General features: G+C 34.2%; 2 protein-coding genes across 5 annotated transcripts; one reads left to right on the top strand and one right to left on the bottom strand.

The window, feature by feature from the left end:
- The first annotated feature begins 1,020 nt into the window (after positions 1-1,020).
- RUS5 (root UVB sensitive protein (Protein of unknown function, DUF647)) lies at positions 1,021-6,070 on the top strand. Of its 3 annotated transcripts, XM_022295894.2 has the most exons (16): positions 1,242-1,311; positions 1,653-1,712; positions 1,833-1,972; positions 2,077-2,231; positions 2,391-2,491; positions 2,662-2,720; positions 2,955-3,001; positions 3,080-3,158; positions 3,244-3,316; positions 3,522-3,611; positions 4,108-4,167; positions 4,270-4,383; positions 4,607-4,667; positions 5,039-5,157; positions 5,453-5,545; positions 5,613-6,070. In XM_022295894.2, coding segments are annotated over exons 3-16 (1,275 nt in total). In that variant the 5' UTR covers positions 1,242-1,311; positions 1,653-1,712; positions 1,833-1,970; the 3' UTR covers positions 5,835-6,070. The 3 variants fall into 3 exon arrangements, with proteins under 3 accessions (XP_087977286.1, XP_022151585.1, XP_022151586.1); XM_088121160.1 differs by lacking the exon at positions 1,833-1,972 and having other exon boundaries at positions 1,021-1,311; positions 5,045-5,157; XM_022295893.2 differs by lacking the exon at positions 1,833-1,972 and having other exon boundaries at positions 1,022-1,311.
- A 1,050-nt stretch (positions 6,071-7,120) lies between these two features.
- HMGB1 (high mobility group B1) lies at positions 7,121-10,742 on the bottom strand. Of its 2 annotated transcripts, none has more exons than XM_022295888.2 (8): positions 10,613-10,742; positions 9,473-9,556; positions 9,082-9,210; positions 8,924-8,981; positions 8,790-8,834; positions 8,328-8,408; positions 7,930-7,995; positions 7,121-7,477 (listed from the first exon to the last, which is right to left on the bottom strand). In XM_022295888.2, exons 2-8 carry the CDS (start codon positions 9,538-9,540, stop codon positions 7,409-7,411), a joined length of 516 nt encoding a protein of 171 aa, XP_022151580.1. In that variant the 5' UTR covers positions 9,541-9,556; positions 10,613-10,742; the 3' UTR covers positions 7,121-7,408. The 2 variants fall into 2 exon arrangements, with proteins under 2 accessions (XP_022151580.1, XP_022151579.1); XM_022295887.2 differs by having other exon boundaries at positions 10,486-10,623.
- Between the last annotated feature and the right edge of the window lie 1,743 nt (positions 10,743-12,485).

Here is a 12,485-nt window from a genome sequence, read left to right on the forward strand (position 1 = left end):
TACTTTGAAAATGTCTATTTAGATTTTTATACTTTCAACTTTTGTTCATTTTAGTCTCTATACTTTCAAACGTTCATTTTGATCCTTATACTTTGAAAAAGTGACTAGTTTGATTCATTTTTTTATCTCATTTATTACAATCAAAATTTTAGCATGACACTTCTATTACTGAATTTATGAAATGTAACCACAAATTTGTATTAAAGGTTTCTATGATTTTTATAATTTGTGATAAAAGTTTACAAATAGAAACCAAAATGATCATTTTTAAAAAAAAATAGATCGGGATGGACGTACAATGACTAAAATGATTGAAAGTTGAAAGTACAAAAATAAAAAGTACAAAAATAAAAATGAATCAAAGTCGAAAGTACATAGACTAATATAGAGACCAAAAGAGTATTTAAACCTCATGAATTTTACATAGAAATTGAGCTGTTTTTTTTGTTGGAGGTTCATGCTTTAATAAAAATGTTTGGAAAACAAATCTCAAGTCTTGTGCTTTAGTTATTAACCAAAAATCCAGATGGAAGTTGACTTAAAAAACAAAATGTGAATTAAAAAACAATATTCTAGCACTTTCTTGAATAGTGGCATTTTCATGCTTATTCTTTTTAGGTTACGGTCAAATAAAAAGCATATATTCATTAAAAAAAAACAGTATATATAATTTATGTTCTCATTATCATTATGATTATTATTTTGAAACAGATTCTCATCCTTCATAGCTCATATTAGAAACTAATTGTACTTAAAAATTTGAATATTTCAATAATATCATTGTTGGAATACGAAAATTTTATATGAAAAAAATCATACTGAAGGGGTAATGTGAAACAACCAAATGTTTTGGGGCAAATACGTAAACTACTCCTAATTAAAGGGTATGTGATAAACTTATTGGGCCGGGCCTATTTCTATAATTTGGGCTATCTTGTAGTGGGCTTTTAGAACAGGCCGTCAAATATTGATCTGGGCCACATGGAAAGGCCCGGAGAATTAGGATAGAGAGGTCGTCTTCGCCAATCACCGCGCGGAAATTGACGAACCAAACAACCACCAACAGAATCGCTCTGCGAATGTTCTCTCTTCGTTTGTAGTTGACGGAGCTGAAGAAAGGAGCTCTATCAGGTCGCTTAGCTTCAGAAACCGCTCTCTCCGCATGTCTTGCGCTGTGCAACTCTCATTGCCTACTTGCGCGTTTGAATCTCCAAGCTTGAGAAGACTGCGAAATCGTCGTCAGATTTTCTGTAACCAAACCGACCTTCCGGATGGAGAAGACGACGGAAAGAACGGTGTCGATTGTGGCGGGTACGAGATTTTTGTTCTACATTCTTCCGTTTTTGTTGTTTAAAATTGGTGGATATTAAGGGATGAAGAGAAGTTGAACATAGTTTTCTATTGATTTATTGCTGCTTTCCGAAATGTTTCGAGTGCTTTGAAGTCTTGATCGTTTTCCGCCATTAAGTGTCTCAAAAGGCGAAAGAAAGTATCGATTTAGAGGAGGATGTTATTGTTGCTCTTTTAGTGATAATGCTATGAATAATGAATAGTATTCCATCGCAATTCTTATGTTTCTGTACATTTTCGTGGTGTTTGAGTGTTGGCAATCTGATTCTATTACTTTCTTCCTCTTTTTTTCCTTGCTGCAGAGAAAGTAGCCAGCGGCGAGTAATTTTGGTCGAGAAATTCGGAAATAGCACTGTGAAGAAGTCAGTGATATTTACTTTTTACGTAATTATTCCTCTACTTTATTTTACCAAATTCTTTTAGAAGAGAAATATATTCTCGTTCCTAAAGTTATGGTTTTGTTTTGTTTTTATGTATGTTAGATTCATTCCATGTGATTTAGAAACCGTGCCATAGGCTCTCTGCGGATTGAGGTTCAAATTTACTTTAGAATAAAGCTGATGATTGAGAGTTAATTATTGTCGAAGGAAAGAAAAATAGAGATATTGAAGATCTTGTAAATGTAATCCGCGTACTTCATAGACTTTGAGAACTGCTGGACTTTCCTTCTCTTTGAGAAAACTTCAAATAATAGTTACATTTCGTGAAATTTGGTTCCATGAACAGGTATATACTAGATGATAACCAGCAGTTGCAATATTTTATTGATGATCAAATATCTCCGGCATCCAATGGCTTTGAAGGATCTCATTTTTCTGAAACAAAACTATCCTGGCTTACAGATCTCATAAAAGATTTTATTTTACCCGCAGGATTCCCAGGTACCTATACTGTAATGCGTGGACTTTTCCTGTTGATAATTTCTTCATTGAACTTTTTTGTTAATTTCTGTTTTCTAAGGAAGAATATTTGGGTTCTACGTTGATTCATCCAATTAGATGTATTCCTGTTCTGTTACATTGTTATTATTTTCATTGCAGAATCAGTTTCAGATGATTACTTGCAATACATGATACTCCAGTTCCCCACTAATATTACTGGATGGATCTGTCACACGTTGGTCACATCCAGTCTCCTGAAGGTACAATAATTTAGTCATAATTCAGCATAGTTGTTAGATGATTAAGAACTCAAATTCTAGTCTTGCCAAAAGTACGTTTCCATTCTATATAACATGGTTCTCTTAGCAAAATGGTATATAAAAAAAAAGGTTAACATTATTTATTCCACCCCTTTATTCACTGTTTGCAGGCAGTTGGTATTGGCTCCTTCTCTGGAACTACTGCAGCAGCTTCTGCTGCTGCCATCAGGTTTCTAAGTTTTCCCATAACATTTTTATTTTGGCTGGCATTCTCCTTGACAGATTTGTCCTTGAACTTATCTATGTAACACTTGCATACGCACACATAAGAGACCTAATAATCATTTGGCATGTATTGTACCCATGCAGTCGTTCTTTTTTTTTTTTTTTTGAAAGATTCAAACTGTTGTACGCCAATCTAGTCTTTTAATAGACTCGAATGTATATTTTATTCTCTGAGCAGATGGGTCTCTAAGGATGGCATTGGAGCTGTTGGACGCTTATTCATTGGTCTGGAATCATAAAGAGATCTAAAAATATGGAAGGTTATATGTTGATTTTTTCAGTGAGTGTTGCCATCCTTTCCAGGTGGACGGTTTGGTAATCTTTTTGATGATGATCCAAAACAATGGCGCATGTATGCAGACTTCATTGGCAGTGCAGGAAGGTGTCATTTCCCAAGCTCTCTATTTGTCAACTGATTGTTGATTTACTATTAAAACTGTAAAATCTTTAATTGTAATTGCCTGCAGCATCTTTGATCTTGCTACTCCGTTGTACCCTAACTATTTTCTACCATTGGCTTCTCTTGGAAATCTTGCCAAGGTATCTTACACTGCTAGTGTTGTATCTTCTGATTACAAAATATGTAGAAGTGCATAGAAGTACCCAACTATATTGTTTATAATTATGCATTTACCATTTAAACTGAAAGCAATATTATGATAATTGAAACCTTTCAACTTTCCAGGAGTTTGAAACTTCTGCAACAGTAATAATTGATGTTCGACCTGATTCTGAAACTGTGTAGGCTGTTGCCAGAGGACTGAAAGATCCTTCGTTTCGAGTTATTCAATACCATTTTGCAGTTTCGGGAAATTTGGGAGAGATAGCAGCAAAGGTATAAGTAGTATATATAATTAATTCTCCTATAGTCTCTGTCATGTAAAATGCTTATATGAGTATGAGGTTATTCAAGAACCAAATATTTTTCTAATGAATTAACTTAGGATGCAAAAGTATTGAATTTGATCTTTACATCTACCCAAAAAGGCACAAAGAGGCAACCGATATATCAGTCACCAAATCCTAAAATTTAAACATTTGGTTGTGTTTGCAACACCTATAAAGTTCACTCCTAGTAGTTTAAGGTGTCCTTAAACGTGTTATCACACACCTGCCCACTTACAATTTTAAGAATGTACCAGAAGGTTTAGAGATTAACCTGGCAGTCCAATGAAGAAAAGCATAGACTGTAATTTGAAGTTCACTTACATTATTCTACTGCCTCATTCCGGGCATAGTATATTTACTTGGAAATAAATTAGGAATAGAGTTGTGTAAGTCATTTTCAGATATTTTCATCATAAGTTTTGCTATTTAATTCAATGTACCAGGAGGAAGTTTGGGAAGTAGTCGCGCAGCTGCTTGGTCTTGCCCTAGGCATCCTAATCTTGGTGCGTCTTTCAGAAAATTGTATTTTTCTGAATGCAACTTTAGCCAGCAACCAACGACCTCATGTTTTGCTGAACAAACTGGGTTTCTTATTGTCAATCTAGGATACACCAGGACTTGTAAATTCATATCCAGTGTTATCAATGACATGGTTTAGCATGCGGCTTCTTCATCTTTGGTTGCGGTATCAATCACTTGCTGTCTTGCATTTTAACACTGTAAGAGTATGACAAGTATAGTTTGTTTCCCAATTTTCAAAGAAAGAAAAAGAAAGATATCCTTCCTGGGAGATTATTTTAACTCAGATTATATTGTGCACACACGGAAATGGAGTTCTTAGGTTTCTATTCTGTTTTGGGAAATAAATGGGGAATGAAAAAGTGCTGGTTTTATCTTGAAGTATATCTCAGTACCAAGTCATTATTTTACTTTTTCTAACAGATAAACCTGAAGCGCGCTCGTATTTTAGTGAGGGCTCACATTGTGCACAACAAAGTACCAGGTAATTGAGATCCAAGCTGTCGATGTTGTCCAAGAGAATTTTTGCCATTTTTCTGGAGATTCTTTGAAATTTGCCCCTTCCCTCAAGTATGCCCATCTATGTTTCTTGTTTTCATTCACACTATTGGGAGAAATTTGTAGTTTTGATGATTATTTCACCATTTAGGAATTAGTCTATTGTTGATATTTGGTTTTCAAATGCCTTCTTTTATGCACTTCTAATGAGCTTCTGGGTTTTCATTTTTTTGTTACCTCATATTCTTCACAACATTGTTAAAACTAATTCCTAAATGGCAAAACCCCACCTTTTCTCCTTCCACTGGCAAGTTATTGCACACCACAAGAATGATCCACGTCTTAGGTGTCTTTCAGGAACAGTTGACTGCAACACCGAAGAAAACATATTATTGTGGGAAAAATTTACAAGGCCAGCAATTATCTTCGGTGTATCGTTGGAGGAGATGATGGGCGGTGAGAGATCTTCTTCCACGGTATTCTTCTACATCCCACTTCCCTCCCAATTCTGTGTGTTTCAACCATTAACTTCAGTATATGTTGAATATATGTTGAATATCCCACATAAAGTGAAAGCAACTTGACAAGGTTGGTACTTGGTACCTTCTCAATCAAAGCTTGGTACCTTTAAAATAAAAATAAAAAATCTTGAAAAGGTTGCTCGATATCTTAAAGGGGGATGGTTTGGTTAAATGCAGATGACTGCATACACGCCTTTCCATAACTTATTGAAAATGATACTAATTTGCAGTGTTTTTCCTTTGCGTGTAGGTGATGGAACTTCTGAAATTATATGCCAAGGAGAAATACATTCTCATGCTGAACACACAAGATAAAGACTTGAAAGTCTCTGTTTCTTTCAAGGTACGCATAAAATCACATGGAGATCATTCCTGTTCTGCAATGGCTACTTCTAAATACTTCTCTACAGGTAGGTGCTACTAGCATGTCTGTCTTACGGAGTATTTGGCAGACTTACTGGCTCGACGAGCACTGGCACGCCTCGGCAAGCATCATGGCCCAGCTTGCACGAAGCCTATCAGAGATGGAAGATAAGTTTAATGAGTTTATGCAACTGTTAGAGGGAGCTGGATGGAATACACATCAACTGAGTTTGAAGGTACCAAACAATGTCTTAATAGATGTTTCTTAGTCTAATACTTGTTGACCTTTCAGGTTTCAGTGGTTCATAAATTTGAATAGTTTCTGCCTTTCTATGACCCTGAATGCGGAAACCTCCCCTCTACCTTCAAAAGTCGGTCCACCAAAATCGTAACATTTCCTTTCTTTGATTTTTTTTTTTTGGGTTGGCCCGAACTTTCATAGCTTACATTTTGGTATTTCTGATTTCAAGTTTAGTTTATTTTAGCCCCTTATACTTTTAAAATATCTGTTTTGGTTCCTGTCTTTTAAAAGCGACCAATACCATTTTGATTCCTATTTGTAAAATTTTAACATGAATTTTATACCAAATGTTGTGAGTGGAGTGCCATGATAAAATTGTGATAAAAAGAAATGATATCAAAATAAAAATAAAGAAATCAAAATTGTCACTTTTTAAAAGTACAAGGATCAAAATTAGTATTTTGAAAGTTATGGATTAAAATGAACAAAAATTAAAAGTTGAGGAACCAAATTGAATCGAGGTAGAAAATACAACAGCTTAAATATTATTTAAACTATATATATATGGTTGAAATAGCCTTTATCCAGTTTTGTAGCAAATCTGATTTGGTAACTCGTCCTTTTCGGCTGATGGTGCTATTGTGTCATAAGACAATTGGCATTACATGGAATTTGTAGGGAACGGAAAAACATAATACTTCTTTTGAAGTTGCACGTATTTCCATTTCAAATGGACATGAAAGCCCTTGGTTTATTTAGTCATGAATTTGATAACTTTTTCATTTTCTGTTTTTAGAAATTAATTTATTGATGAATCATTTTCTTTTTGATGTTTGAGAATAGTGCTCTCTCTTGTCTGCCATCAAATCAAGGTCTTGGACAAGACACGGTTTTTTTTTTTTTTTTTTTCTGTAGAAACCTCTCCAAAGGATTCTTACAGTCTAGTCGACCTCCGTACTTAATTTCTTTTTCCCTATAAAATTAGTGATTAAAAATAAAATCATTCAACAAAAATAATTCTCTAAAATTTGACTTTAAGATATATAACCATTTTGAGAAATTTTATAATAGATAGTCTCCTTTGAAAATATTTGTAAATGTGTATAATTGTAGATATAGCAAATATTTAAATATGGTAAATCCTGGAAAAATCTATGGTGATATTAATCATAGTAATTTCCTTTATTTAATGTGATAGTCATGGACTAATGTAAATCAACGATCATCTAATTATAGTCGTATCCAGCTGAAGCTCATACGATCTCTTTCTAAAAGTTTGATAAAAGAAACAAACCCCATTTCTTGAACTTGATCTACAGCTTCCAAAAGATGGTATTTGATAATTTTACCTCGTCATCACATGGCCAGAATACCCAGAGATCTTAACTATGTGTACGACAAAAGCGATGTGAGCAGTGTCGAGACCACCATTTAAACAGTAAGATATCGGAGGGAAGCGCCATACGGCACTTCTTTCATGTTACACAAATACAAAAGAAGAGAGAAAAGAAAGCACACAAGTTCTAAATATGAACATACATGAGCTAGTCCCTCCCTCTAGCTGGGTCGGCCATTGTGAGTGTCAGAAAGCTGTTTTTCAATCTAGTCATCATCTTCATCTTCGTCATCTTCATCATCTTCCTCTGCATCATCATCATCATCTTGATGTTCCTGCAAATAGATGAGGGAAATGATTCATAGTCTGGGAAATAAACTAAATAGGTATAGCTGGAAAGTATTTTTTGGATGATTTGAAAGCGTTTCTCAATCACATTCCAGTTTCAATTTGCTCGATCATGAAGCAGCAGTAGTAAACTGATCGGTCGTGACAATTTTCAATTGGGAAACAGAATATATATATATATATATATATATAACTTATATTATATACCAAATCCATGCCTTCTAATGCATTCTTGTTAATTGCGGTGGGCATTTTCCAAATCAGGCTGCCAGTTGCTAAGATTCTCAAGAGAATATAAACTTCTTTTTACTTTCCAACTTCGAACAATGAGGTTTATATTTTAAAATGAAATATGAGCAAGAAAAACAGCAAAAAGAATCTGAATTTGCTTATTATGCACTGAAACGCTGTACAAGTATCACATTTGCATTAAAAATACCTCCTCACTGGCCTCGTCCTCATCGTTCACTTCAGATTTCGACCTCTCTGATTCTTCGTCACTGGCCTGTCCATTCAAAGAAGAGTATATAAGTACTCTTTTGAAGTGGTAATTGATGATCAAAAGTGTTTTTTTTTTTTTTAAATTAATAGTGTTTGGTTAAGAATTTAAAGAGTGAAAAAAAAAGTGCCTTTTACAATTTCCAATGATAAAAATGGTTTGAGAAATTTTCAAAATATATAAAAAAAAAGTACGTCAGTGCTTTGAGAGGAAACATTTAACTGGAAAAGTGTTATATATAATAAGTGTTTTACTTAGAAATAGTTTTTTTTCCCCTCAAAAAGCTAGCCAAACACATTCTTTTATAAATTTATACACAAAATGCAGAGCATGCCTACCTTCTTGCTGTCATATGCCCTCATAAGCTTTTCATATTCAGCCTTCTTCTTAGCCGCCTTGGCTTCGTAGGGTGCTTTTTCCTTTTTAATCCAGTAAGTTAGTTTTCAATGAGAAGACCCAATAAATAAACTTAAGAACCGATCAAGAATAAAGAAGTATAGTTAAAATGGAATATTGCCCAACATTGATAGTAAGAAAATGCCATTACAGAAGCAGAAGAAAGACCGAGACCGAGTCCAGGTAAAAGAAAAGAAAAAAATCAAATGTGATATTCAATGCGAGATCATTGACAGTGACCCTAATCCAAAGGCAAGATAAAGTTCCAAGATTTAGCACCAATTTAACATAAAACCTCTGGAAACAGAATTCCATTCATCAACATTATACATGGAGGAAAAAGGAAATGAGGGCAATCATTTTAAGGCTGCTTCAATTTTTATGTAATACATGACGATACTTACAGCATGACTCAAGGATTTCCACTTCTCTCCTCCAGCTTTTCCAACCTGAAAATGTGGGGAAAATGTCAATAATTTACTCTATATTTGCATATCAAGTTGTGGGCATCTTTAGGCCAATTTCACTGGTTACGTACTGCAGATACTGCCTTCACATGAGGATTGTCCCTTTTGAACTCTTTTCTGAACTCCTCTCTGTTACATAAATTTAAACAATATTAAGAAGATTTTCTTCCTAAAAGAAATCGAAAAGGTAGTTTTCAGCCTGAAATGACAGTAAAAACCAAATACGAACAGGAAAACGAAGAAAGCACTTGGAGGCCTCTTAGGTTTGTTGGGATCTTTCTTGGCTTTCAAATCCTTCTTTGTTGGTCGTTTGCTATTCTTGTCAGCCTTAATGGCAGCCTTTCGCTTCCCAACCTTTCTGAAAATAATAGAGATATTTATGATCCGTCACTACAAAATTCCTGTAACCACTGTATACACCATCAAGTGTGTAGATATTATTAGACATCAACAGAACTCGTAAACTTGATGGAAATTCGATACACTGAAAATAGATGTCAGCAAGCTACCAATACTAATCATATGGATCACAGATATTCATAACTAAACAATTACAAGGTCTTATATTATCAGTCCAAAAAGATATGAAATTCGTGGTGGAACAATGAACAAAAGGCTACCTATCATCCACTGGCTTCAAAGCTTCTTTCGAGACCCTTGATGTTCCCTTACCCTTGGACCCCTTCATTATGCAAGGCAAATACCTGTCGGAATAACTACGAGTTGAGTAGAAGAATAATAATCCTGGCCAGTTATTACAAGTCCAATAGTTCAAAAAACAACAGCCTACACGCACAAGAATCATGACAAGAACAATTTGAGGAAAATAAGGAAAAGCAGTACCTCAAACAGCCTGGATAGGAATCAATCAAACACGGTATCTAATATAAAAGTACATGTCAAAAGGACAGAAATGCAGTGAAAGTAAACCTCTAGAAACCGTTCTTTTTCTTACAGAAACATATATATATATATATACACGATACGTAATAATTGATGAACATCCAGAAGCAAACAAATCGAGTGATAGCCAATTGTAATAGTATACATGTTCTTGAACATAAATGACCTAACCGAACCTTTAAAAAAATAATAATAATAAAGAGACCTAAGCGAGACTAAAATCCCTAAATTTCAATTGCAAAAGCCATCTCTAAAATTGACAAACAATAATCCCCAAGCTACGGAAAATTCACAGTAAAAGATACAAGGAATAAGAACAAGCAGACTCGGTAGATTCCTATGTATTACAACCATGAAAAATCACTTGTTTAATCGCTGATTGAGTATTAGAGTGAAGAAGAAACCTAAAATGTAATTGACTTAACAAAACTCAAGTTCTTAATTCCTACTGCTACTTCTTTCTTCAGTTCTCTCATCCGTTGAAGTTAAACAACTCCACTAACAATTATTAAGAAGACAAACAAACAAAAACACAACATATATAGCTCAACAACGATAATTTTCCACAGAATTAAAGGAAAAGAAAACGAACACAACCTCAAAATCACAACAAATTAGCTTCAACTGATGATAAATTTGCACGCAAACAAACAGAACTAGAGGAAACCTGGAACTAAAAAACTGAGAAAACAAAGAAGAGAAGAGATCTAGAAAGCAGAGAATCAATTACCTTCGAGGAACCACGCCGTCCGATCCAAAAGGTATCGGAAAGAAAACAGAGAATCAATACTGAAGATTTTTCAGAGAGAGAGAGAGAGATAACAGTTCAAAAGAAAGAACCAGAGTTGAATTCGAACCCGAGGAGAGAAGGAAATTGATTTGAGCAACCGGAAGGACCAGTAACACACGCAAATTTTGCCGCCACACGATGACGAGCCCGCGAAAGAGCGACCTTTGACCGGCTACAACCGGTGAGCGATATTTTTTATTTTTTTAAAAGAATAAATAGGAAGAAAGAATATAAATAAATATATGATCGCGAAGGAATTATCTTTTGGGTTTTGTGGAAATGAATAATGATCATTGCCGCCAAAGCGATCCCATACAGACAGTGACAACAGATATTATATAATTCTGTGGCACGTGCCACATCCTCCCACGTGTGGGATTTGGGCCCCCGGTCCAGTGACCTTCCACGGTTTAACACGTGTAAGATTTTGGGCGCTCGGCCCAGTCAACATCTTCTCTTCCGGGTCTTTAGGGCCATTATAGCCAATGGCCCATTACCCATGTACTTTTTTGGTTTTTTCCCTCTTTTTATTTTGGGATTACTACTCGTCTATTTAGAAGTCCTCATTACGTACAAAGTATAGAATTTACATTTCGTCTAAAATAATTCTGAAATTAGATGGTACCCATAACAAAAATTATTAATATATCCATATCAATATTAAATCATTATTAAAATAGGAAATTGGTAAATCATTATTAAAATATATTAAATCCCTAAAATTGTGCTAATTCAACCTTCCAAAATTAAAAATCCTAAAACTCCCAAAATTTTGTAACCTCCTTCTCCTCCCTTGATTTTCTTTCACTACTCCGACTGTTGGGCTTCTTCTTCCTCTCAAGCATCCGATCATTTCTCCGACATCGTCGCTGTCTCCGGCGGCTCTGATTTCTTTATTTGCTGAACATTTCACCGCCGACCTCCGTCGCATCTCATTCCATTGGTTACCATTATACGGTAACATCGTCGTTGTCTCTCTTCGTCTCCAGCGGCTCCATTATACGATAACATCTAATTTCATCTCTGGCCTCCGTCGCATGAGCATTTCAGTCCGTCGGTTCCCATTGTACCGTAGTTTATGCTATATTTAGGTTTCAAGTTTGGACAGAATCGAGGTTCATCTCTTGCTCTATGGTTCTATTGTTTAAATTAGTTCGTATATACGAGTATATAGTTCTGATTTCTCTGGTTCTATTTCCATAGGATATATATCATATCTCTAGTTTTAATACGGAAATAGAACCAGAGAACCAGAGAAATCATATACGAGTATATTATATCTCTGGTTCTATTGTTTTATGTATCATTTATATCTCTAGTTTTATGTAGAAGAAATGGGGATCATGAGATTTAGATATTTTTTAATTAATAATATTGGTAAATAAAGAAAATCAATTTTTGGAACGATTTGGGGAGTGAATTAAAGGATTTGAATTGGCAATTAATATGAGGCCGACATTAATTAAATGATTGTGACATAATTTATGGAAATAACTATTTTATATTTCAAAAAAGCAAAAAACTATAATAAATAAAAATGCAATAAGTAGGGGTAAATTCGGAATTAAACTAAAATTCTACCTGCAGAAATCTAAAGGTGTAAAATTATAAAAATTTAGACATTTATGTAAATAAGTTTCTAAAACAACCCTATATTACCTCTTTTATTATTTTTATAAAAATAACTTTTTGGTATTGTTGATTGGGAAATATTTGTAATACATAATTTTTATATCAATATTTCCTCATGTGTGTGTATAAATATTAAATTAAACATACAATGAAAAATAGTAGTAAAGGAAATAATTAGTCGAGGTAATAAATAACCATGGTAAAAATGCTAATAACATCACTGGAAATAAGTAGTTAATATATTCTAACATAAATCGAATAAATTATTGAATTTACCACTTATTTTTTCAATGATGTTTAGCTTTTAG

This window comes from Momordica charantia, assembly GCF_013281855.1.
Source record: "Momordica charantia cultivar OHB3-1 chromosome 1 unlocalized genomic scaffold, Mcharantia_2.0 BLBB01000001.1, whole genome shotgun sequence".
Lineage (NCBI taxonomy): Eukaryota > Viridiplantae > Streptophyta > Magnoliopsida > Cucurbitales > Cucurbitaceae > Momordica > Momordica charantia.

Excerpts from the sequence above, each read along its gene's own strand:
- RUS5 (XM_022295893.2), top strand. The coding sequence starts at position 1,163 with ATGTCTTGCGCTGTGCAACTCTCATTGCCTACTTGCGCGTTTGAATCT. Across the intron at positions 4,384-4,606 it reads CTGTCTTGCATTTTAACACT|ATAAACCTGAAGCGCGCTCG; the intron begins GTAAGAGTATGA and ends TTTTTCTAACAG. Across the intron at positions 5,158-5,452 it reads GTGAGAGATCTTCTTCCACG|GTGATGGAACTTCTGAAATT; the intron begins GTATTCTTCTAC and ends CTTTGCGTGTAG.
- HMGB1 (XM_022295888.2), bottom strand. The coding sequence starts at position 9,540 with ATGAAGGGGTCCAAGGGTAAGGGAACATCAAGGGTCTCGAAAGAAGCT. Across the intron at positions 9,211-9,472 it reads TTGAAGCCAGTGGATGATAG|AAAGGTTGGGAAGCGAAAGG; the intron begins GTAGCCTTTTGT and ends TATTATTTTCAG. Across the intron at positions 7,996-8,327 it reads GGGCATATGACAGCAAGAAG|GCCAGTGACGAAGAATCAGA; the intron begins GTAGGCATGCTC and ends TTGAATGGACAG.